Source organism: Sarcophilus harrisii, chromosome 1, assembly GCF_902635505.1.
Source record: "Sarcophilus harrisii chromosome 1, mSarHar1.11, whole genome shotgun sequence".
Taxonomy (NCBI): Eukaryota; Metazoa; Chordata; class Mammalia; order Dasyuromorphia; family Dasyuridae; genus Sarcophilus; species Sarcophilus harrisii.
In genome coordinates this window covers 316655054-316680411 of record NC_045426.1, presented here as the reverse complement: position 1 = coordinate 316680411, position 25358 = coordinate 316655054, and the positions used below count along the sequence as shown (strand labels likewise).

At 47.5% G+C, this 25358-nt stretch overlaps 1 protein-coding gene across 3 annotated transcripts in view; it reads right to left on the bottom strand.

The window, feature by feature from the left end:
• CNTFR (ciliary neurotrophic factor receptor) overlaps nt 1-25358 on the bottom strand; it is a 91293-nt gene that overhangs the window by 6764 nt on the left and 59171 nt on the right. For all 3 annotated transcript variants that reach the window (XM_031945431.1, XM_031945432.1, XM_031945433.1), the window contains 3 exons: nt 8644-8761; nt 8204-8370; nt 5726-5889 (listed from right to left, as the gene is read on the bottom strand). In XM_031945431.1, coding sequence (XP_031801291.1) covers nt 5726-5889; nt 8204-8370; nt 8644-8761 — 449 coding nt within the window. The remainder of the gene's footprint in view (nt 1-5725; nt 5890-8203; nt 8371-8643; nt 8762-25358) is intronic.

The following is a 25358-nucleotide window of genomic DNA, read 5'->3' as shown; positions in this document are numbered from 1 at the left end:
AACATGAGCTCACTCTCCCTTTTAGAGTAGCAGGTGGAGCAGGATTGTTCTGGAGAGCTCTGATCATAGGAATGGGGACAGGAGATGTGAAGGGAGAGCTCTGGTTCAGTGCCCATTCCCTGCCACAATCCAAGGGACTTTCCCAAGAATAGGGCTGAGTTTTACCTTCAGTTCGGAGGCTATCCCTGCTGACTTTGTGTCCCTCTGCTTCCTCTTCCCTTCCTTTTTACACCTTACTCACTTCTTGATGCTTTCCCATAGGCCAATCAGAAATGGACCAGTGATCATCCAGAGAAGCAAGGGAGCATGTGAACACTGTATCCTGCCTATAGAGGCGGCTAGGTGATACAGTGGAGTTGGGAAGTTGAGCTCAAATGCTGCTGCAGACATTCATAACTGTGATCTTAAACAAATCATCTAATCTCTATCTGCAAATGTAAAATGAGAATAATAATAGCACCTATTCAAATGAGATATATAAATATTATCTTATATATAAATAATAAATATTAATAAAAAATTAAATAAATATAAATATTTATACAGCACAGCACAGAATATGGTGCATAGTAAGCCTTTAATAAAGGCTTTCTTCCTCCCTTTTTCTCTTCTTTCTCCATCCAGGTTCTAAGCAAGAATGGAAGAAGACCTAATTCTTGGAGAAAGGAATGAAAACAATCCTGGAGAGAACCCAATATGATAGAAAACCAGAGGCTGCAGTGGAGTTTGTGGGGGTCAGGAGATATATAGATTGAAGAGAAATAAAGAAAAAGAAAGCAAAACAGCTCAAGTTTGGGAAAAGGAGTTACTGAAAGTTAGGCTCAGTGGAAATTCTATTTGGAGACGTGCCATCTTGTCTGGGGGTGGGGAGCTGGATGGGGATCATTTAGGGACCACATGTGGGACAAAACTGATCTGGCATCTTTATTCTGGACGACAATGGAACACTCATCTCTTTGGAGAGACCTTTCTGTAAAATAAATCGGGCACATGCATGTAAGCATTAATCTGACTATCCCGTGTTCTTATCCATGTACGTCCACAGCTATGCGGCATTTAATGCTGTGTGAGCTGGTTCACATTTCCCGTGCAGACTTACTACCAGGGACATGCATGTGCACACAGCCGGTGAGATGCTCTGGGTATCTCTCGGACATCACTACACACTACACAGCTCTGTGCAGCGCGGGTGCGCACATGCGAGCCAGAGCCCCTCTGCTTGTGTGTGTGCAGCGCATGTGGACACCATTGAGTGTGTGCGTGTCCATTCCGTGTGCCTGCACTCGGTGGCCGCCCGTCTGTAGCTCGTTAACGGGTGGGGAGGTGGGGGGGGATCATGAAACCAGAACCAGATTATTAGCGATGCATTAGGGGACGGCGGCCTGCCAGGCGAGGACTCCATTAGGGGAACATCTGAGTGAGTTAGCCAGACTGGCCGTAAACCTGGGGGTGGGGGGACTGAGGAGGGCCCCAGGATCGAGTTACATACTTAAAAGCCAGAGGAGCGAGGGGATAGCCGGCGGGCGGTGCTCTCTGTTGAGGAGACAGAGCACAGGCCCCAGCCAAAGAAAAAGAAAAGGAAGGGCCCAGCTGGGATAGGGGTCCAGGTCTGAACACCCACGTTCTGGGGCATCAGGGGGAGTGAAGCCTGAGAGGGTGGGCCTTTTGGGGGGGCTTCAGGGAGCCATTAAAAGAGGAAAGGTAGGGGGTGAACCCCAACAAGTCCCTACCCCGAGTTATTTTGCATTATTTGTGAGCCTGATGCTTGTAGTGAATAGAATAGAATAAAAGCCTCTTGAGGGCAAGGAATTTTGGTTTGGGGTTTTGTAGCCTCATATCTAGCATAATGTCTGGCACAAGGAGGTACTTTATATTTGTTGAATTGATTTTAATGATCCTGCCCCACCTCTTATCAGTCTGCCATGACTAAAATGCTTCCAGCACCAACCAAGCCTTGGTTTCTTAATCTATAGAATAAAGAGGTTGGACTAGATGAGACTCAGAGATAGAATGGAATAAATTAAATTACAGTAAGGTTCCAGTGGGTGGGATACAAGCATCTCTGTAACTCAAGCCTTAGCCCGGACTTTGCATGAGCATAAATGACCCATTCAAGATGACTGTCCCCTAACTCTTATCCCAGACTAGCACTTGATCCCAGGCATAGACTAATCCCTATGACCACTGACTGACTGTCCTCAAGTCATAGTTGCAGAGTGAGTCCAAAACCTGCCCACAGCGAGATCATCAATCCTAGCTAGGGACTGACAGCTCCTCCCAGCCCCTCACCCCCGCTCAAGCCTGACCATAGATTGTCCCAGTTGTCACATAAGCTTCTACCACGAGTCTCAAAGGGGATCAGAAAGAAATGTGGGTGTCTCAGATGGATACAGTTCAGAAACCAGGGCCTGCCACTGACAAGTCAGGACCATTAATTTATCTGCACTCTTTCATGCGCTCACACAACAGTTATCCTAGTTACCTAGACGACTGCCACCGCCTCCTAACTATTTTCTCTCCATCACCACACAGCTGCCAGTTGGATGTGCCTAAGCCATAGGTGTAACTTTGTCACTCTCCTGCCCAAGGAATTTCAGCAATGCCCTCTGGTCTCTAGGATACAAATACAAAGTCATCTGCCCAGCATTGGGAACCCTTCCCAACCTGCCTCTGCTTTCACACCATTGCCCCTCACCAAATCCACATTCTGGACAAGCTACTCTCACTTTCACAGTACATGACATTCAAGCTCTCCATATCTTTGTACAAGCTGTTTCCCATTCTTGGAACGTTCCCCCTCTTTAGCTCAGTCTCTTAGAAAGCTTGTCCCTTTAAAGGCTCAACTCAATTTTCCACCTCTTAGAAGAGTCCATATCTAGTTACATACACATACAAACACACACACACACACACACACACACACACACACCATACTCCCCCAAAATAATTTTTTATTTGTATTTACTTATTTGTGTACATGTTGCTTTTACCCAGTAGAATTTATGATCCTTGTGGGCTAACATTTGGTTTTTGGTTTTATATTCCCAGAGCCTAGCATAGTATGTTGACACATAGTAGTTGTTTAATAAATAAATGTTAAATTGTCTTGAATGGTCCTGTCCCCTTCACAAGAGCCTACTATGACTACGGTCCTTCCAGCAGACACCCTGTGGCATGTTCACAGCCTTTCTCCATCACAGCTTCTTTATACATAACCCTTAATATATCTTTCATATCATGAGTAAATCTCATAGATAAACCATACCTGCTGTGTATGCTCCCCACTTGGGCTATCCCCATGCTTTGATCATATCTTATGGATCCTACACACACACACACACACACCCACTATACGTACTTGTATTCTGAACATACCAATGGGGATCCCAAATCTCAGCTAGAGATTTTGGTTGCCAAAGCAAGGGAAACCTGTTTCAGCAGCCTTTTCCCGTCCCTACCCTCCCAACAACTCTATCAATCCTGTACTGTTCTCCTTAGGAATATTTTTCCTAGGTCATCTATCTATATAAAGGCTTATATGGGGAACCAAAAGTACTTATTTCTTCGTCTCCACCACCTTGAAATCCTTTCATCTCTACCTCTGGCTGTTCTCATAGGCTCATCCTGCTCTCTTCCCTATACCACCAAGCATAGTTAGAAATTTCCTTTTCACAAAAGAACTCTCCAAATTCACCTGAACCTCCTCAGGTCACCCTATTACACATAGTCTAATTAATGCAACTATAAGTAAATTTGTCCCCATTTATATTTTCTAAGGATTTCTAAGTCTTAGTTCATAGATATCTTTTTTTTCCCTGTCAAATTGGGGTCCCTTGAACAGTAAGTCCACATCTAAACCTAGGGTTTGCAAGGCAGGACAACATGAGCCAGGGTTATTTCTCCTACTTCAGGATAGGATCTTCCCAAGTTGAGAACTGATTCTTCCCCTCAAAGGAAAGATTCCCAGAAGGTTGTAATCTTATCACTTCCTCCAGATAAGGAGCATCAGTCCCAAGAATAGGCTTTAGACCAGGGGTTCTCCAGACTAAAATTTGTCTTTTCCTTGAACTAAGGATTCTTCAAATAAAAGGATGTTTCTCCCTCAAATGGAGGATTCTATAAAAGTGGGGGCTAGGAAGGGAAAGCTGAATAGCCTAGAAATGTCGAGAGTAAAATTTGCACTCAGGATCTCAGAGTGTGATGATGGATCCTGTGCTCCAAGCCACTTAAATTCCTTTCCATCTGAGTGAGTGCTTCCCAGGACAAAAATATGGAAAAACGATTCCATTTTTCCCCAGGAATAGGGGATTAGGGAAGAACGTCTTTCTTCTCTCTTGTGTCGTGTGTGTGTGTGTGTGTGTGTGTGTGTGTGTGTGTGTGTTTTCTCTGTTCTCTGTTTCCTCAGGACTGGATATGATGTCAAAAGAAATACAGATGTGCATTTGCCCCGAAATGATGTGAATTGCAGGCTATATTCCTTGGGCTGGGGAAAAGGGGAGGGTGGCGCATTCAGCCTGGACACAGCAAGGCACGGCTGAGCGCACGTCCCAGCGGCCCGGATGGTAGCCAGAAAATTCAGAGCACAGCTGTCCTGCCTCCCCTTGACCCCCCCCCCGAGCCATTTCCCACCCCCACCACACATTTGAACACCCCTTCACCCCCCAACCAGATCTATCCCCACATACACACACCACTCTTGTTTTTGCTCACTCAGCTCCCTCTACCTAGGACCCCCATCTTCCTCATCTCTCTTCCTTCGATTAGAATTCTGCCAACTTTTCAGGTCTCAGCTCCTGTCTCACCTCCTTGACCTCAAGCAATTAACCTTCCTAAAGCCAAAGCTGCAGTTTCACCCATCTAGTTATCACATACTTTCTTGAGATGCCTTCTAATTGTCTCATGTGTGTAAGTCATCTCCCCAACCAGACAATGACCTCCTAAAGGCCTCCAAAAACTCCTGTCTCCTTCACAGCCCAGCCGGGCCCAGGGCTAGGCACACAGGAAGTACTCTGCAAATATTTGTTGATTGTTTTTGAGTCACTGAATGTATGATCTGGAAGGAACCTAAGAGATCACTTAAATTCAAGCTCTTCATTTTACAGATAAAAAAACAGAGGCCCAGGAAAAGGAAAGGTATCATTGAAGATCACACAGAGTTACTGATGGGACCAGGATTAGGACCCTGGGGTCCTGCATCCCAGTTCTACGGTGGTCTCCACTAACCCTGCTGCTCTCCCTTCCATGGCAACAAAAAGAAAGAAGCAAGTTAATACCTCTTCTCTTTTTTTTAAGAGAGTGAGGTTAAGATTGAAGAGAAAGAAGGTTAATCAGTTCCTAGTTCTCATCTTTTGTCCTATAAACTACTCACTCTGGGAAGGAGCAAGAAACGAGTTAAGTAATGGGCAACAGGGATCTGAGTTCTAGCCTTACTAGGAGCTTGACCTCCCTTCCTAGCACCTCAGTTTCTCTTCCTTTCAAAGGGATGTCTCTCCCCCTCCTCACATGTCTTTCCTATAGAAGGAGAGAAAAAAAGAAACCATAATAAAATTACAATGAAGGGGTTATGGGCTTAGGAAGACCCTGACAATATGGGCTCCTGAAAAGAAGCCATAGAAGCCTCTAGACCCCGTGAAGATTTGTCTTCTGAAGGCAGACAGTTCCTTCGGAGTAGCTGCCCTTTCACAAGCTGCCACCGAGCTGCCCCCCAGGGTAGAGCTAGACTTACATGTTGCCACTGGTCAAGGATCAGCGGCCGGTATCGGAGGAAGAACTTGAGAGGGAATGATTCTGGATCGGGCCAGGAAGAGGGCGTCTGCCAGGTCACCTCTAGTCGTCGAGGGCTGCTCGGTACAGGCCGGGCCACAACGTTCTCTGGAGGATCTGGTTTCACTGATTGGGGGAAAAAACTCCTGCTGACATCATCATCGACTTGGTCTGTCATCCCCATTCTCACTGTTACCGCCAGTTCCCACTCCAGGGGAGTTACTCAGCCCCACCGATCTTGACAGGTCCTACCCATTTGCCAGGCAGGACTTCTACTCTAAGGACTAAGTCGGCATCAGCTTTGGTGAGGGGAGACAATGGGGATTTTTACCCCCATCAGACCTTTGTAAAATAAGCCAGAGAATACCCCCTGTGGTCTTTAATCTCCTCCCCAGTCCCCCGAGTGACTGTCCGTCTGGCCTTGGACCATCAAGGTGGCCAAGGACCAAAGACTATTTTGCCTTAGAATGGGTTCTGACTCTAGGCCTGATGCCAGGATATGAGAGTTCAGGGGCTAAATCAGAGGGATCTCTGGTGTGGGGGGGGGAGGTAAAAGGATGGGAAGAGGCCGAGAGCAGATTGGGAAAGATCAGAGTGAGGAAGGTTGAAAAGAGAAAGGGTCTGAAGAGGGGAGGACCGGCCAGAAGAAGACCAAGAGGTAGTAAGAGGATAGGGATGGACAAAGGGAGCCTCGCAGAGCCTGGGAGGGGAAAAACAATCTGGGAGGAGGCTGAGGGAAAAGTGAAAGCCCTAGCATCCACAAGGAAGAAAGCAGAAGGATGGCTGGGAGAGACTGGTCTGAGTGTGGAGGGAAAGGGGACTGGGACAAAGGGAAGTATAGGAAGGGAAGACCTATGGAAGGATGGGACAGTTCAGAAGGGGGTGGGGGTGCATTAGGGTCAGGATAGGAGGAGGCTAAGGAGGGGGGATCTGGGAGGGACAAGACAGGATGGGGGAGGGGAGCCCAGGGGAGACAGAGGAGGTCTGGAGTGCGGAGGCCAGGGAGGGGTAGGAGAGGCGCCTATCCCAGCCCTGTCTCTTGCTCTGACACCTCATTCATCACCCGAAACTTAAGGAAGCCATTAAGTTGGGTGGAAGGGGCTGGGGTTGGGGGTGGGGGTTGCAGCTGTTCTGCATAATAGCCCTGGTCTCTGCCTTCATCCAGCACCTCCACTCTTCCTCCCACCCCAAATGCAGTCAGGTTCAGGATTCTCAGGGCCAGCTCGCACAGAAAGGATATAGCAGCAGATCCTTGAGGTCAGCAGAGGAGAGAGCATAAGACACAAGTGGAACAACATCTGTAGGAGTGAGAGCTTGAGAACTGGTCATCTTGATGAGGGCAACACACCCAAAAACCTTAATGGATCATCTGAATGAAGGTGTGGCTTTTACCTTCAAGGATCCCCCCAATTTGAGGGGAGACATGGCTTCTACCCTTCTGCCCAGTGACCTGCCACTCACCCAGTCTAAGAGGGGACGTGACTGGCATCTGTGGCAAGGTCAGTTTTCACTGGGTTACTGAGAAATCCAGACCAGGTAAATGAAGGCACAGTCCATCACCCCACGCCCCAGTCATATCCCTCCTTTGCCAAGGAGTATGGGGGAAACCTGTGAAAGAGCCCTTCAGTGGAGATCCTCGACCCTGGGAGTGGGAAACAGTCCCCAGAAAACTCTGGTGGAACCGGCTGACAAATCAAATAGAGGGACAATGAAAGAGTGTAATCTGGGTGCTCCTTGGGATGAGGACAAGTCCAGGGTTCTGAAGTTTAGAGAATCCCAAGGGAACACTGAGAGGGATCTTGTTAGTCAGGTTGGGTTCCTCTCACTGAGGACTTCCTGAAGTGCATCCTGGGAGGTTCCCCGGTGGAAGCCCTCCTTTAATGATATACGAGACACAAACAGAAGGAGGATTACTTTATGACAGGACCCAGATAGCCTCGTTTCCAAGCTTTATTCAACTGGTGCTTTCAGAGAGGGAGCTCAATCGTGGTCCTCTCTGTTCTCAAGACAAGCCTGGTGGGTGGCTGCTCCAGAGGGCACTGGTGTTTATTGAGTGTGTTGGAGCAGGAGGCTGTTAATGATGGAAGTAATGATTTCACCAGCTAAAGGAGATAATGGGCAGTTAATTACCTGCCTTTGGGAAATTAAGGCAGCTCAAACTGGGGAAGGCTAGAGAAGTCACCAGCTTCCCCACCATGGTCTCTAAGCACAGAAGGCACGTGTGTGCTCATGGTAAGACATACGTTTGTCTCAAATCAAACCAACACATTTCTCTATCCTGTCGAGCATCTGTCGCTCTCAGAAGCCAGTTCAAGACTCCCCTGCAGCAAGGACTCGATTCTGACCTATCCCGCCGCTCCTCTGCTTAGATCGTTACTGGGAACTCTTGGGAGCAGATTAATTTCCAGAGCGAGTCTTTGTCCCTGAACTCCCCCCTTACCTATAGTGAACTCATCGAAGATGATGGCTGTGGAGTTGTGGCCCAGGGCGTTGGTGACCGTCAGCGTGACTTTATATTTGACCGTGGAGAAGAGTTGTGTGTATCGGATGTGACACCGGTTCTTGGGGGCCGGGTCCTTCTCACAGCCTAACAGTTTGGAGCCGTGTCTAGCCAAGGAGAAGGGGGAGAAGGAGAAAAAGAGGTGGAAAAGTTACTCAGGGACCCTCAGGGCTCTCCCTCCTTCTTCTCAGGCAGAAACCCTTGAGGACAAAGGTTCTCTGTTTCTCAGGGACCCCCGTGTCTCTCCCTCCTTCTTCTCAGGCAGAAACCCTCCGCTTTCTCCTTCCCGGACAAACCCCCAGCTCCCAACCCTCAGGTACCACCCTTGCCCCCCTCATCCTCACGGGCAGCTCCCAGGAATGGGAGGCGTGGTGACTTACAGAACTGTCACGTTGAAGGTGTTGGGTATAAACGTGGGTGCGGGCAAGTGCCAGCTGCAGTAGAATCCCTTGGGGTAGTTGTTGGAGCGGCAGGTGAGAACAGGCTCTCGAGGAGGCACTGAGGGGAAGAGAAGGAAAGGGGGAGGGGACGGACCTTCAGCATCCACCTGAGGTAGCCGCTCATCCACCTACCTGAGAGGATGCTGGGACTTGTGGCCACGCCCCTACTCTATGGAGGCTTACAGCTATCCCGCACCCAGCACCCATTTCTCTATAGTGACCATACTCAAGTGGCCACAAGGTGGCAGCAGTGTCCGGACCCACAATAAAGTGGGGGGAGGAGGGGAGGGAAGAAACGGCAATCCCAAAGAAGACCCCATTTCACAGGGCTCCTTGGTCGCTGCCGCCTCCATCCAAACCTTCCTCCCTTCCTCAGTGCTTGCCTGTTTCCCAGTGGCCACCCTGCTTCCCCATGCATCGTCAATGATCTTGCCTCGCCTTTGGGGGGAACAAGGGACCACAGCCTCGCATCCACACTGTACTTTTCAGACTTTTCAATGCACCATCAAACACATGTTCTCCTTTGACCCTAACAACATCCCGTAAGATAAACAAGGCAGGTGTGGTTATTCTCCCCCTTTTACAGAGGAGGAAACTGAGACCCAATGAGGTCACACAGCTATTAAGTGACAGAACCAAGCACCAGAACCCCTAACTCCTGGTCCAATGCTCGCAGTCCCAGATGTTCGGTCAGAAGAGGTCACAGAGACTGTTCTATCCAACAGGAGCTTCTCTGAGAAAATCCCAGACAAGTAGCCCTCCAACTCCCCCCTGTAAACGTGTCGTCATGACAAACGAATGAAAACGCATTTTTAAAGCTCTCTTTGGGTGCCAAGCACTGTGCTACACGTCAAATCACAGGGTTGCCCACTGGCTTCCAGACTTTGTTGAAGGGGAGCTCAGAGGACATGGATCCAGCTTCCCCGGTTTCACTGATGAGGGAACCAAATTTCAGGAAGCTTCCGCTCAGAAGACAACCAAGATCATCGTACAGGCGAGTAGGAACCCTTGTACCTACTAAGATCCTCACTTCTTCAACCTTTCATTTCAGGACCTTGATTTCCCTACTGGAACATTCCAATTTGCCAATGTCCTTCCTAAAATATGGAACCAAATGTGTCTGACCTTATCCTAAACATCATGAGGGTATTATTGCATTTTCAGAGTGAATGAGCTTTTTTTGGCCACAGAATTGTCTTTTGTATGCCATTGTCTACCTCTCGTTTCCTTAATCCTTTATTAGTATGCTTTCTATCAAAAATAGAGGGAAGGGGCAGCCAGATGGCGCAATGGATAGAGCCCCAGCCTAAAGTCAGGAGGACCTGAGTTCAAATTTGGTCTCAGATACTTAACATTTCCTGGCTGTGTGACCTTGAGCAAGTCACTTAACCCCAATTGCCTCAGCAAGAGAGAGAGAGAGAGAGAAAAAAAAAAGGCGTCAAAAAGAGAGGTTGGATGGAGAGCCCTGAGTTTGAATTGTCTAATGCTTACCACTTATAACATCCTGGGCAAGGAATTTAATTTCTCTAAGCCTCATTTTCCTCATTAGTAAAATGGGGATAATAAAACTACTATAATACCTATCTCAAAGGGCTGTTGAGAATCAAATGAGCTAATTATGCAAAGAGCACTATATAAATGTCAGTTATCCTCATTATAAAGATGAAAGTGAGGGAGGGAAACTGAGACACAGAGCAAAGGTAGAAGTGAGGTGAGTGGGGAGGGGTGGGATGCTTTCTTTCTTCCTATCTATCCCTTGAATCAACAGCCACTGGACAAATCATGAGAGACAGTCAGCTGGTTGGAGATGATGTCTGATTCAGAGTCAGAAAAGAGAGAAAAGCAAGGAACTCCAAGAGAGCTTCTCTCCTCCAGCCCCTGACGAGCCAAGAGCTATCCCCAAACCCCTAGCCAAAATGAGTCTCAAAGGCACTCCTTCAGGCAGGGCACTGGTCTTCAAATGGCCATTAAGGGAACGCTGGGAGAACCAACAAGTGAACTGCTGATTTCTAAAGGGGAGGAGAAGTCACCTCCTTCACACTGCTCAGAAGTAGTGGGATAAATAGCTCATGTGGATCTTTCCAGATCCTAGAACCTTTCCAAAACCCAACCCTGACAAGTCTTATTTCTCTGCTCATTGTCCCTGTATCAAGATACATGCCCATGGTCATACATTCCTATCCCAATACACGTCTATTTCCAACACATACTTAAAATCTAGTCATAATAATGCAATGGGGTATGGTGGCTAGAGTACTGGGTATGAAATCAGAAAGATGCGTTCAAATCCTGACTCTGAAACTTACTAACTTTGTGATCCTGAACAAATCAACCCCCCCACCCGAGCCTCAGTCTGCACATCTGTAAAATAAATCGGCTGGACAAGTTAGCTTCTAACTAGGTTAGGTTCCTCTCAACTCTAAATTTATGACCCCATAGTGCTATCTCCCTAGCTACACAGATAGAGAGATCCACGCTAATCCTGCTGCACAGTTATTTTCAGTGTTCAGCTCTCTTGATGCATAACTGCTCCATGCTGGGAAGGGGAATGGGAACTTTCCTTACAGGAGGAACCAGGTACTCGGCTCATGGGGGGGGGGGGGTGCCCACCCACCCTGAGGCCAATTGGTTGTGCCTTTCCTCTGGTTCCATACACACCCCCTCTCCCCAGAGACAGCTCCACTATGCATGGGTAAAGCCGGAAAGGGAACCGGCTGTATCGATTGGGGAGAGGGGGGAGGGAATAGGGCAGAGGCCTCCTTAATGGGGTTACTGGAGTTTAGCCAAGCCCCCAGCTGTGGGGGAGGAAACAGTGACAGAGACAGCCAGAAAGACAGACGGAGGGACAGAAACAGAGCGAAGCCAGGACAGCCAAGGAGGGATGGGGACGAGAGTGCAGTCCCTTTCCTGCCCCCACTCCTCCTCACCCTCAGTCATAAGATTATGGGATTCGGAGGCGGAAGAAACCTTTGGAAATATCCAGTACAATTTCTCCGTAGGAAACTGAGGCTCAGAGCAAGGGAAAAACTTGCCAAGGTGACAGAGGTAGTTAGCAGCCAAGCTGCGATTAGGACATAGGTCCTTTGATTCCAAACTTGGGGGTATTGGCACTGTACCACACAGCCCTCACAGGAAATGCTGAAGAAGGTGACCTCTACGGAGCCTCTGCAGATCCATCTCCATCCCCCTCCACTCACCCTGTGAAGGCCTGGAGATTATTTATATGCACATCCTGACTACTACCCAGCCCAGATCTCCTCCCCACTCAAATTAAGGGCTCCTTAAGAGAGAGGAAACCAGATCTCTCCCCTAACACCTAAGGTTCCCCCAGGGTAAGGCTCTGTAGCTCCCTCAGACAACTCCCTCATGGAGAGAACCGTGTCTGCCTCCCAACCCCAAGATCTGGGGCTCTTTAAGAGAAGGAATGGTCCTCCTCTCCACCCCAGACCACAGGCTACTTGAAGTGGGGGGCATGAGTTTCCCAACTCCCCAAAATAGGGACTCCCCAAGGGCAGGAGTTAGATATTCCCTCCTCAGACCAAGGGCTCCCCCAGGGCAGAAAGGGAGGAGAGGAAGACCCTGTCTATAGGAGGGGAGTTCAGAGGGAGGGGGAACCTGTCAGCAAAGGGTCCATGAAGCATCCCAGAGCCTGGCCAGAAACTCCAGATGTTTAATTAAAGAAAAACAACAAACCCGGCACAGGGGAAGCTCCTCTCTGTTCACCTGCTAAATGAAACAACTGCGGCAGCTGCTAAGGGGTTGGGGTGGGTCCCTGGGGGGTGGGGGTGGATACCCTGGCCCCTCTACTCTTCCTACCAGTTAATCAATCATCAGGGGCTAGAAGTGGGGCCTGAAGCCAGAGGAGAGTCTTGGAAACAACCCAGGAGGGCTTCCTGGGGGAGGCAGGTCCAGGCAAGAATGTTGATTCTAAGTCTGCCTTGGTCTCCTGAAAAGGTCTTACATTTTCTGAGCCTCAGAGACAGAGACAGACAGAGATAGACAGAGAGAGAGAGACAAGTAGAGAGACAGAGACAGACAGAGAGAAAGAGGAGAGAGACGGAGAGGAAAAGAGAGAAACAGAGAAAGACAGAGATCAAGAGCAAAAGCCAAAGCCAAGCCCTACTGCTCTGATTTTTTTCTGCTTGCTATTTTCCGTGTTCCTTGGGGTTCCAGCCTACTCTACCTCCACCCCACCCCCAATTATTAGGATGATTCCCCACTATAATGCCCCTAACTCTACCATCACTTCCTCCTGGCTGCGGGGTGATGTAGAAATTCCATCTACAGCCTAGTTTTGCATGACTAAAATTCAGCAGTTTTGAATGACTTCTGGCAAGTTTCCCCCCGCCTCATTCTGGGCCTCAGTTTCCTACTGAGGGATTTGTACTGAAACCCTTGGGTTGGGCTCTGCTCATAGGGAAAAGAAAAAGCAGCCTCCATCCCTAACCCTGGGGAGCTCACAGTCTGAAGAGAAGGAGATTCAGGTGCAGGAAGTCATTAGAGAATAAAACAGGACAGTGTGTGATCAAGGACAGAGAGTGTGTGGCTCGGATGCTAAGTAACTGAGGAGGCCAGAGAAGGGAGAGAGCCATGCAGCTCCAGCAGTCGAGGAAGGCTTCCTGAAGGAGCTGGAATCTGAGCTGGACCTCAAAGAACCGGTAAGATTCAGAAAGGGGGATGGCTGGAAGAAAGGTAGGGAGAATCGTATGATGGAAAAAGACTACAGGAATCATGTCTTCTTTTCCCTGGGCAGATTCTGCCTAGGGGAAGGAAAGCCCATGAGAAAAAACAGAGATGGAGAAATTCAGAGGTAAGCAATGAGAAAGATACCCATCCGAGACTCAGAAAATGACAGGGAACTAGGAAGAGAAATAAGCAGATACTTGGAGAGAGAAACTGGAGCTACAAATAGACCAAAAAAAAAAAAAAAAAAAAAAAAAAAAAAAAAAAAAAAAACACAAGGGACAGAAACAAGGCAGAAAGAAGCAATGAGAGAGTGATCAAGAGAGACCCAGGCCAAAGGATATAAATAGGCAGAAACAGATTTGTACACATTAAAGAACCAAGAATGTGGGTGGGGGGGAAGGAGGAGGGGTGACTCAAAGTCAGTTATAGAGGAAGAGAGAAGAGGCAGAAATGGAAAAGAGACAGGGAGAGAGTAGGGTAAAAGGAGAAGGAAAGAAAGAGGGAGGAAGAAGAAGAGGGAAGGGAGGAGAGAGAGGAAGGGAGAGAGGGAAGGAGACAGAGGAATAGAAGGTGATAGGGAGAAAAGGGGAGAGAGGGAGACAAAAAGGGGGAGGAGAGAGGAAGAAAGGGAAGGAGGAAAAGATGGAGAGGGGGAGAATGGGGGAGGAGAGAGATAAAATTCTAACACCCAGGTTCCCTGACTTTCCAGACTTAGTCCCTAATTCTCTGCCCTGAATTCCTACCTTCCCCTCATTCTATAGGGTTTTTAAACATCCTAGATTAACAACCTGAGAAGAGACTAGTGTTAATCATGATGACACCATCAGAAGTGGCAATTCCTAGGAACTATCTCATCCATTATCTCAGGAGCCACCAGAGATCAGTCCATCCACCCCATATTTACCCTCCTTAGGTTCTCTTTGGGGCAGTTAGGTGGAACAGTGAATACGGGTTCCAAGTCAGAGTCAAGAAGATCAGTCTTCCTGAGTCCAAATCTGGCCAAAGACATTTAGTAGCTACATAACCCCAGGTAAGTCACTTTACCATGATTGCCTCAGTTTCCTCATCTGCCAAATGAGCAGCAGAAAGAAATGGCAAATCAGTCCTGTATCTCTGCCTAGAAAACCCCAAATGGGTTCATAAAAAGTCAGATATGACTGAATGACAATAAAAAAAAAAAAAGAAAGAAAAGAAATCCCTTTCTTGTAACTTAACTAATTCTTTTAGGTCAGCCTCTATTACCTGCAAAGGACACTTTCACAATCTAACCACAATCCCTCCTATAGCTGATGATTAAGTGTGACTAGACCAGACCAAGGGGTCTGAATCGGAACAGCAGTAGGTCTGACCAGTTGTAAACATCTGCTAGCCTACTGCACCCAGCTCAGCCACACCCCTCTCTCCCACTCCGCCCCTTCCAAAAGATTCATACCCTTCAAGATTAATTGGATTCCAGGGGCTAATAAACTTAACTCCTGCCTCCCCTGGGAACACGGGCCCCCTTGTTACCTCATTAGCCACCTCACAGGGAACCAGTGACCCCTGGCCTTTGATTCCTGGACAGGGAACAAACATCTGGCCTGGCTATAGGACTTGTGGTCTATCCCAAATCCCCCAAAGCCCAAGGCCACCATGGTTAAGCCCTAGAGGAGAGAGAAGATAGAAAACAGGGGCAGAAGGTAGTAGATTCCAGGGAATCTAAAAGAATAGGATCTGGTTGCTGGAAGGAGAAATCACAAGCAAATCAGGGGCACTGAGATTCAAGGGAAGATGGAGATGGTCAGTGAAGATGTTGGAATATGAGCTAGAATAGAACAGGTAAGGGGACCCAGGCACATCAGCCTAAAGAGTTTTTCTCTAGGAGGGCCCTAAAAAGGAAAAAGTGGTAGAGGGTTTCTGGGGGGCGACTTGTTTCTCTCTCTCTTTAATGGGTCTCATTTCCTCTGCCACCCCCACTATCACTGCCATGATCACCACCCTTCTGCACCAAGATGGGCAATATTAGCTCCCATTCACTCTAACTACAGTATATTAGTCCCTTATTCCTTCTGGACCTACAGGGAAAGAGTCCCCTCTTAGAATCCCAGACTGTCAGAGCTGGAAGGAACCTTTGATTTTTCTCAAGTGCAGGGGTTCTTAACCTACAGCCTATAAACATGATTTTATTGTATGTGTATGTCTGTATAGACACATATATAATGTGACATGTGAAAAATGTCTTGCAAATATAATGATATGTAGATATGTCTCCAATGTGCTAAATGAAGTTTACCTGTATCATGTACACTCATTCATTCAGCAAACATGTACTACACACCTGCTGTGCACCTGGAACTATAGATTTTCAGGGAGAAAGACAGTCCCTACTATCCCAATTACACACATGCATACACATATACATATTCATTTTTTCTCTCTCACTCTTGCTTTTTCTTTTAGGTTCTTCATCCAAAAGTTGTCCCTATGGTCAACTGACAATTTTGAGGGGTTGTTAGATATAAGAGTTCCAAAGGTCTTGATGGTAGTTCTAAAAAGCTCTTTTAAAAAAATAGAGAAGAGGAGATGGGGCACCAAAAACTCTTGATAATCACTATTATCCTTCTCCCCCCTTCCTAATATCTAGCCTCAAACCTTCATGCTTATTTCTTCCTAATCTCACCACAGCAGGAAGAAATAACGGTGTTAATAAAAGGGAAAGTCTATGTGCCCCTAATCTGTGAACTTTAGGGGGCAACTCTCCTTCCCTGTCCCTGGCCCCCATCGCTCCCCACCTCCTCCACCCAAGTCCCTGGGGCCGGGAATCGGTTACAAACGTCCGGCCACATGTGCTGTCTGTCAGCAACCCGGCCACATTTTCCAGAGCAAAGGAAAGATAGGGCTGCATGGAAAAGGGTTGTAAGCAAAGCCCTCTCAGCCCAGGCCCCCCCGCTCCACTGGGAGTCAGAGAAGGAAGGAATACAACCAGTGGAGAAGGGGGGGGGGGCTGAAAGGTCTTCCATCCATTCTCTTTAATCATACTAACCCAGTAGCAAAAGGGATATAGATTGGATGGCAAAAGGGACTTCCCAATCAAGGGGCTAGAGTTGGAGGTAGGGAGAGAGGAAGGATATACCCTGGGAAGATACCCATGTATATAGGGAGAAGACCTACAAAGGTGATAACAAGTGAAAAATGGTTCTATAAAACTGTTCCTACCATCCACATTTAGAGGAGCAAATTGAGAGGGATTTGGGTAAAGGCAAATTAAGAGCAGTAAGAACAAGTGTCCATGTCCCATCCAAGTTGGTAAGTGGTAAGGGCAGGGGAGCTGATTACAGACCAGAATATGAGATAGTGCTATTGGGGGTAGGAGCAGTCAGGAAGGGCTTCCAGAAAGAGAAGAAACCACTCCCTGCCCCTCCTCTCCTCTTCTCCTCCGCTCCATTACAAACACTGCCCAACCCCACCACATGTTGGGGCTCTGGTAGGAGAATGGAGGTCTGGTAGGGATTTATGGTTGAGGGATCCAGAGGGGGATCATCACTCTTGGAAAAACTCAGAAAAAAGGAAACAGGACAGACCACACCCTCCCATCATCCCCCAAATTCCCTAGGAAATCTCTCAGACTGGAAATTTATATCTGTTCCTCCTCCATCACACAGGGATGTTGCTCCGGGGTACTCTGAACCCCGTGTAACAGACTCTGTGTGTATTTGCATGAGTCCACATGTGTAGGAGCATTATTTGGACATTGCATGTGTATGGTCGTGTCTGTATATAATGGAACACCAAAGACATGCATTCATTTCCCTCCTCTTTCTCTTATTTTATATGCACACAAATGTACCAATGTAATATGCACGGAGTGAACCCAAAGTCTGAGGGAGTTTTAAAATTTTAATACCCTATTCTAAGACTTTGGGGATGCCCTTTACATGCAGGTACCTGCATGCTTCTATGTGTGTGTGCAATTAATATCACGGCATGACTAGGTGTGTATGAGCATGCACAGGTATAGCGGCACATGTTTCTCTCTGTGCAGGTCTATTATGCAGCACTGTCCTCAACATCAACAGGAAACATAGCTACCTGCAAAATATGACATGAAGAATGCCAGGAATATCTACTCCCAGCCTAAAAAGTCTCCCCTTCACTACCTGTTGAGGTGCCCAAAATTCTATTAAAGTTTCACTGTTTGGGGTTGAGGAATCACAAATGGTCAGGTGGAAGAAGACCCTCTGAAGCCCAGAGCTGACCATAGGGGGTTATTGACAGAGACAGGATGAGAGAGGATGAGTTCTCCTTTTCTGGTTATGCTGTGAGTGCATCCAGCAAAGCACTTTGCAAGCATCTCACAACCAACCTGGGAAATAGGGCTAGGAGAAAGGCTTCCAGATACTACTGAGGGGATGAGGAGGGGGACATGAGGGAATGCAGGGACCCCAGCCCTTTGGGGAAAGGAATATGGTAAGGAGGAAGGGAGGGAGAGAGGAAGGGAGAGAGGAAGGAGAGAGGGAAGAAGAGAGATGGTTGCAAGAGGCTATATCAGATGACCTGGCAGGGTGATGTACCTCACAAATATTCTAGGAGCTGAGGGTGTGAACTGGAGAATCAGAGAATTGAGGGATTAGTGGGAGGAGGGGGGCAGAGAATGATTGCTGACAGATGGAGTTAATTCTGGCCAGCTCCCCCAGCCCTCTCCTACCAGTCTGACTTTGAGAGTCCCAAAGAAGGACACCCTTGCCTCCCTAATTGCACTCTCCATTCTCCCCCTCCCTGACCCCACACATCTCTGAAGAATTCTTTCTTGCTTTCTAATCTTAGTTCCTCCTTCCTTAACTCTGGTCCACTCCAGATCTCCCCTCAGGGCCTCCTCCAGATTTATCTTCCAAGAGATCTTGCCTCCCCCACAGACAGGGGAGACGGGCTCCTAGAGACCAGACTATTTGGGTGCCTTGGGTGGAGGCGGCTCCGCTGATGTCTAAGGGTTATCTAGCCACTAGCCTGAGTCCCAGAACATCTCCAGAGGTACTACCTACCTAATAAACAGGAGTTGGGGAGGGGAAGTAATACTCTGAGCTGAGGCAAAGCGTGTATCTGTGTACCTGTGCATGTATCCAGATGTCTAAACATGTGTCTGTCCTTAGGAAGTAGGTGTGAATGTCTGTGTGCACATGAGTGTATGCAGAGGTCTAGGAGTCTGTCAGTATGTATGTGTGTATATATATTTATATATACATTTATAATACAGACACTCATACACACACACACACACACACACACACACACATATATATATATATATATATATATATGTGTGTGTGCACACATATAGGGTCCTCAAGTCTGACCCTGCAGCAGGAAAAATACAAAGTGGAAATCAAGAAAGATTTCCCAGAAACTATGAAATCTGGAGTCCTGGATCACCTGAGGGAGAATGACCCCCTCTGGGTAACTGAGGACAGTGGGCAGAAAAGGATGACCCATGGAGGTCACTCCAGGCCCTGAGATCCTGAGGGCATAGGGGGAGGGGTGTCACATCAGAGATGAGTTGGTGAGGCTGGGAGTTTTCCCTTTCATGTGGATGAAGGAATGCCAGGCCATGTGCCAGGGGTCAAGTTACCCATGGCAGGGACGCAAGGGGCGGAGGTAGGATGGGGGGTTGGCAGCCTGAGTCCCGGACACCCAAGCACTGGTGGAGGGGGGAGGGGATTCACATGAGTAGTTCACAGTGAACTGCGTTGTACAGTACCTAAACACCCAAGATTTTCTTCCAGGGACAACTTCTCATCCCATCTTCTTGGGACAAGAAATCCAGAAAGAGGAAATCACCCTGTAATAAGTCCAACTCCCCAAACGAGATGGGCTGTGGACTTATGCACCCTTTGCTCACCTGGGTCTCTTATATGAGAGAGAGAAATTAATAGGAGCTGTATTATTTCTTTTTGCTCCCCACCCATTTCACAGGACACCTAATGAAATGTGGCACAGACAGACAGAGTAGAGTGGGAGAGAGGAAGTGGGGAAGAAAATCTTCAGCAAGAACCAAAGACGCTCTGCTGACCAGCCTCAGATGTCCCGGATGATGGAAAGAATTCTGGGCTAGAATTGGGAGTCCTAGGTTTGAAACCCAGCTGTGGCTAGAGGCAAATCTCCTCCCTCAGACTCAGTTCCCTCTGCTGTCAAATGGAGGGAACAGAGTAAGTGATCTCTCAGTTTCTTCCAGCTCTAAGTCTGCAATTCTATGAGACTGAGATGACTCAGTCACAAAGCAGTTCAACATTGCCATTAGTCTCAAGAAAAAGTGACTATACAACTGTGCAATTCTCACCTCCTCCAGGAAGCCCTCAAAGACTTCAGAGGAAAGCTAGGAAGCTTCTAGTTCCATACTCTTTCCTTCCTGAATTTGGATTTCATGCAGTAAGACACCATTTGCTTGGTCAGGGAAAGAATAAATTATGAAGAATCTCAAGAAGACTTTGGGGGACACAGGGATAGGGTCAAGAAGACCTGGGGTGAGGAAGAGGGGGAGGGAGGACACAGGAAGTATGGTTATAAGAGCTTTGGGTGGGGCAGAAGGAGTGATTCCACATGTGAGGGCCTAGGGGAAGAGGACAAAGTGGCCAGCACTGGCAGGGGCCCCAGTCTGAAAGGAAATTCCTTCCGGGGAGGTTGGGATGAAGAGCCTAGCTTTGTACATCCCGGCAGGGGTAGGGAGGGAGGCGGAAAGGGAAGGGGGAGAAGCTTCGAAGAGGTTCCAAGACAGCAACAGCAAGGAGGACAAAAAAGGACATGGAGGGAGCAGGATCAGGGAGGCCTTCAGCCTCTCCCCAACTCCACCTAGGAGTCCGAACATCTCCATTTAAAGCCCATCAGAAGAGGGAGGGACCGTGGTCTATCCTTAAGGCCAATGGCTCTCCAAGGATAGGACTGTGATTTTACCTCGTATAATAATAACTGATGTGTCTAGTTTTTCAAAGTCTCCAAAGTACTTTACATACATCACTTCATTTCAGAATTGATAATAGCCCACTGAGACAGGTAGCAGTGTTATTATCCATATTTTATGGATATGGAAACTGAGGCTAAGAGGGATTAAATGACAGCCATACAGTTTGAAAAGCACAGGTCCAGTGCTCCATCCACCATTACAGCTCTTCCTGTACCCAAATCAAATATAATCTCCACTCTACCATACTGCCTCTCTCATAGACAGGGCTGCTGCACCCCAGGATGGGACTCTTCCCACCTCAGACAGAAGCTTCCCAAAGATTGGACTGTTCAAATCCTAGGGGACCCAGGAGATTCCCCATTTTTTCTCTGGCAGTTTTGGAGCAGCTAAGTCAACTGAGACTCCAGACTTTTCTTCCCAGATTTGTGTCAGTCTTTACCAACAGATGCTCTAGAAATAGTCTTTTTATACCAGGTCTCAGTTTCTCGACCTATTGAATAGCTGCGTGGGAAGGGGAGCTTAGACAGCCATAAGGTAGTGAGAATTAGTTCTGTAGTCTATACTTAAAGAAAAAAAAGAGTATGATCAAGGATTAAAAAACAAAAACAAAACAAAAACTTTCTTTTTTTAAAACCTGGAGGATCAAAATCATTATTATCTGGACAGGAGAGGAAGAACAGGATTTTCTGAGGGGATTGTAATCTCAGAAGGGTAGGTCTGAGGTGAGGTTGCTAATAGACCCTCAGAACATATGCTTATGGAACTGGAAGTTCAATCTGGACTGAGGGTAAAGTTCCAGGGAAAGACACCCTGAGGGAGTCCTTAACTCTTTTTTTATTCTCTGCCCCCCCCCCCCCGCTCCCCACCACACACTCATAATTCACAAAGCAGATAACAGAGGTGATTCCAAACACTCCTCTTGTATTACATAAAAGCACAATCCCCCATCCCCAAACACACACACACACTCTGTCTCTGTGGATTTCTCTTTGTCTCTGTCTTTCTGTGTGTGTGTGTGTGTGTTTGTTTGTCTATCTGTCTCTCTCTTTCTCTCTTCAGCTCTCATTCTCCAGCAACTCCCTTGGACCAGCCTCCACCAAGGTTCAATTGAAATTTAGTCTAAGATCAGGGGAAATGGAGCAAAGGAACCTAATCTTTAGGTCTCCAACATCAAGTCTCAGAATCCCCTCCCCATCTCTCAAAAAGAAGGGGGCTTGGAATAGAGGCTGGGTTCTGAGACCTTGGGGGTAGTGGAACACAGGGAAGCTTAGATAGTCTGAAGAGCTACCAGTATTCTTCCTTCCTCTTGTACTGGTCAGGGTTCGGGGGTCCTCAGTAGGCAACAGCTGTTTTTTGCTCAACTTCAGAGGTCATTTAGTTCACTTTCTACCCTTTCTACCCTCACTTCTGCTTAAAGTCTTCTGTCTCCCCTCACTTATCCCCCAAGGCAGCTCATTCTACTTGGGGACTCTGTCAGGAAGTTTTTCTTTATATAGAGCTAAATTCTATTTCTCTGAAACCTCTGCCTATTCTACTTTAGTTCTGCCCTGTGGAGTCAAGCAGAACAAGATTAATCTGTTCTCTGTGGCCCAGGCTGACCCAGAACTCTAGGCCAATGTTACGTGGGGTGAGGAGATTCACCAATTAGCGCAGCTTAGCTAGGAAAGACCCAAGACATCCAGGGTTGGGGGCTCACACCTTCCCTCTCAAACGGGGCTTCTTGAGGCTGGGGACAATGTGTCCATGGCCAAGCAGAGGAGGGTAGTGGGGAGAAAGGGTGGGCCTGCCACGGGGAGGAGGGGATGGCCGGCAAGCTGTCTGGCCCTGGGGCCCCAGGGCTGGGAACAGGGCTTGGGTTTCCTCTCTGACAGGGACCAGGTTTCTCCAAGGGAAAGGAGGAAAGAAAAACAAAGAAAGGGAAGAAAAGGAGCCACTCTTGTGCAGCTGGAGTCCAGCTGAGGAGTAGAGGCCCCCCTCCCAGGCGAGGGAGGGGGGAGTGATGGGGGAGGGAAGGCAAGCGTGAGAGTTGGAGAGTGTCAGTGTGGAAGGTTTGTGTGCAGTAGTGCAAATATGTGCAAGAAAGGCAGGACTGCGTGTGCCAGTTGTGAGACAGTGTATGACCCCAGAGATACATTCAGGGGTATGTCTGTCAGTACATGATGAGTCTGTCTGCCTGGGGCTGTGCGTGGGAGCATCCGTGCTCACACTTAGGCATACTTGTGTGGGGCCGTTAACACTCCCTGCTGTCTGTGTGTAAGTGTGGGTGCCCAGGCCTAGGTCCAGAGCCTACGTACGGGGCTGATACCTGTGTCAGTGTGGGATTCTTTCCATGAGCAAGTAACAAGGTCTGCTTGTGACCACATGTATGTGTGTGTGCATGTGTGCACTCGTGAGTGTGTGTGTGTGTGTAGCTCCCTGGAGGGGTTTGTTTGTTTTGCTCCTAATTCAGTTGTTTTTCCATGTCCTTTCCCACCAAACCGCATGTTTTTTCCTTTCATCTCGCCAGCAGGCCAGGGATGGGAGCCCACAGCACGAATGTCCTAGCGGGGAAGGGGTTGGGGGGGGAGTGTGAGGGAAAGCCCACAGCCACTAAAGCTCTCCAAACACCCACTGTTTCCAGCCTGGCCCCCAGGCAGAACAGCCCTGCCAGCTAAACACAACACTCCCCCCCCTCCACCTCCATCAAGGCCCCACTTCCCCAAACAAGCTTCTTCTCTGCACTCCCTGGCTCCAAGACCTGGCCCTGGGGATAAAGGCCAAAATCCTCAGCCTGGCATTCCAGGACTTCCATAAGTTGGCCCCAAGCTACCTCTGCAGTCTTATCTGCTGCTGTTTCCTAGTATCCACCATCCACTTGAACCGGTCAGACTCCCTCAATTCCCAACCTTTGTTCATGTCTCTCTTTAACCTTGAATATCGCACCTTCTCCCCTTGGATCCACCATGTCCATGCCCTCTCCTTCAAAGTGTGGTCTTTACCTCTTCCCAGAGAGCTTCCCTGATTGACCCCACTCAGCTGTTCCCAACATGGTTCCATGAGTGCTTAGTACAAAGCAAGTCTACTGTTTTTTTGTATCTCTATGTTCTTGTCCCAACCTATTCAAACTCTCCCTCTCTGTATATTAAAATCTCATCTACATATATGCTCAAGATCTTGCCTATCTGAAGCACCTTCCTTTAAAATAATATCCTCCCACTTCTAACTTTCCACAGAGATCTATATATTTCACTCCCCAATCTCCTACAGTCTGGCTCTGATCTTTGCAAAGTCATTCCTAGCAACCTTCTAATCATCAAATTCACCAGTCGATTTGGTCTGATCACAGCATTACTGAGGTTCCTTCCTCATCTTGACTCGGAACTCACCTGGCTCTCTTCCTACCTCTGCCTGCTCCATTTTCTGAAGTGAATGTATCCTGGGGAGCCAGTTTTAGCATAAACGTTTTTGCCTGCCTTGGCTTCTAGGAGCCTCTCCAAGAGCCTCCTCTTCCTCATCAAGCTCCCAAATGAAGGTTTCCTTCTCAGGTCCTGAATCACTGCTTCCCTCAGTGATCTCGTAGACTCACAGAATCTTAGGATTGGAAGGAACTCTGGAAGTCACTTCAAGCCATGCTTAAATAGGAATCTTCTCTGTGACATCCTCAGAAACAACAGCTTCATCTAACCTCTGCCTGGAGAACTCCGGTGCTGCACAAGTCAATAAACAATGATTTGCAAAAATCCAAATTACAGACATTATTCTCTCTCTCTAACACAATGTGGAGACAGCTGTTTCATAATGCCCAGAAATGGCCTTGAGCCAGAAATAGCTGAGTTCAAATCCTGCCTCTAATATCCTGCTAGTGTGACCTTGGACAGCTCACTTAACTTCTTAATACCTCAGGCAATGTACCAATGCTATAAGTTGAAGAGAAAGTGCCAACCTGAGTTGGTAAAATTAATTTCCTCAGCTGAGATTTCTCTGTTCCAATAAAGGCAGAGATTCCTGCTCAACTATCATTGCCAGATTTTCTAATGTAGTTCTTTGATCACTTTAAGATCCTGCCTATCATCTAACGAACAAAAGCCAAACTCTTCTGGTATTCAAGGGCTTCATAAATGGATCCAAATCTATCATCAGCTGTAGCTCCCATTGCTGGTAAATGGGATTGCTTGGTGTCCTGGATTCCTTTTCCTCCCCACCCTTATCCTGGGCACATTTCTCATCTATGCCTTCCCTCAGTCTATTTCCCCCACCAAAACACACACACACACATACACCCTTCCCAGTTTGTCTAAATCTTACTCATCCCTCATTCTTGGGCAGGTCCAACCTTCTTCAAAAAGTCCTCCCCAACTCTTCAGCTCACACTGACCTCCTCTCCGCCCCTTTTCAATTCATTATAGAACTAGAATTTAAGCCACCCACTCTGACTTTTGATCACCAAGTGCCATTCTCTGCTTTTTGTGTATATTTTATGTCTAACTAGATGATGAGATCAACAAAAGCAGGGACTATGTTTATTGTCTCTTTATTCTATGTAGCACAAAGCCTTCCAGAGAGGAGATGCTCAATAATGAGCCCCAGGCAATACTCAAGATTAGAAAGATGAGTGGCTAAATTATAGCTGAGAAGAGTTTCCATACTGGGAGTCCCTCCAGGAAGAAATTACAGGCTCTCCCACACTCTGTAGATATGATTTGAAAAAGAAAACTGATATCCCTGCCTCCAGGTGTCTTTCAGTACAGCAACTTTCTTTACTTTCTCTTCTTTGTACAAGCTCTTCAAAAAAGTTTTTTTTGGTTTTTGTTTTTTTTAGTTTTGCACTGGTCATATGTTTCACTTGTGTCATAAGTCAATAAACATTTATTAGCCTATTATGTGCCAGGTACTGTGCTAAGTGCTAAGGATGGGGGGGGAAAAAAAAAGACAGTTCTTACCCTCAAGGAATTCGCAATCGAATGGTATAGAAAGCTCCCAGTTTAAGAAAGAAAGAAAAAAAAGAAGGAAGGAAGGAAGGAAGGAAGGAAGGAAGGAAGGAAGGAAGGAAGGAAGAGAA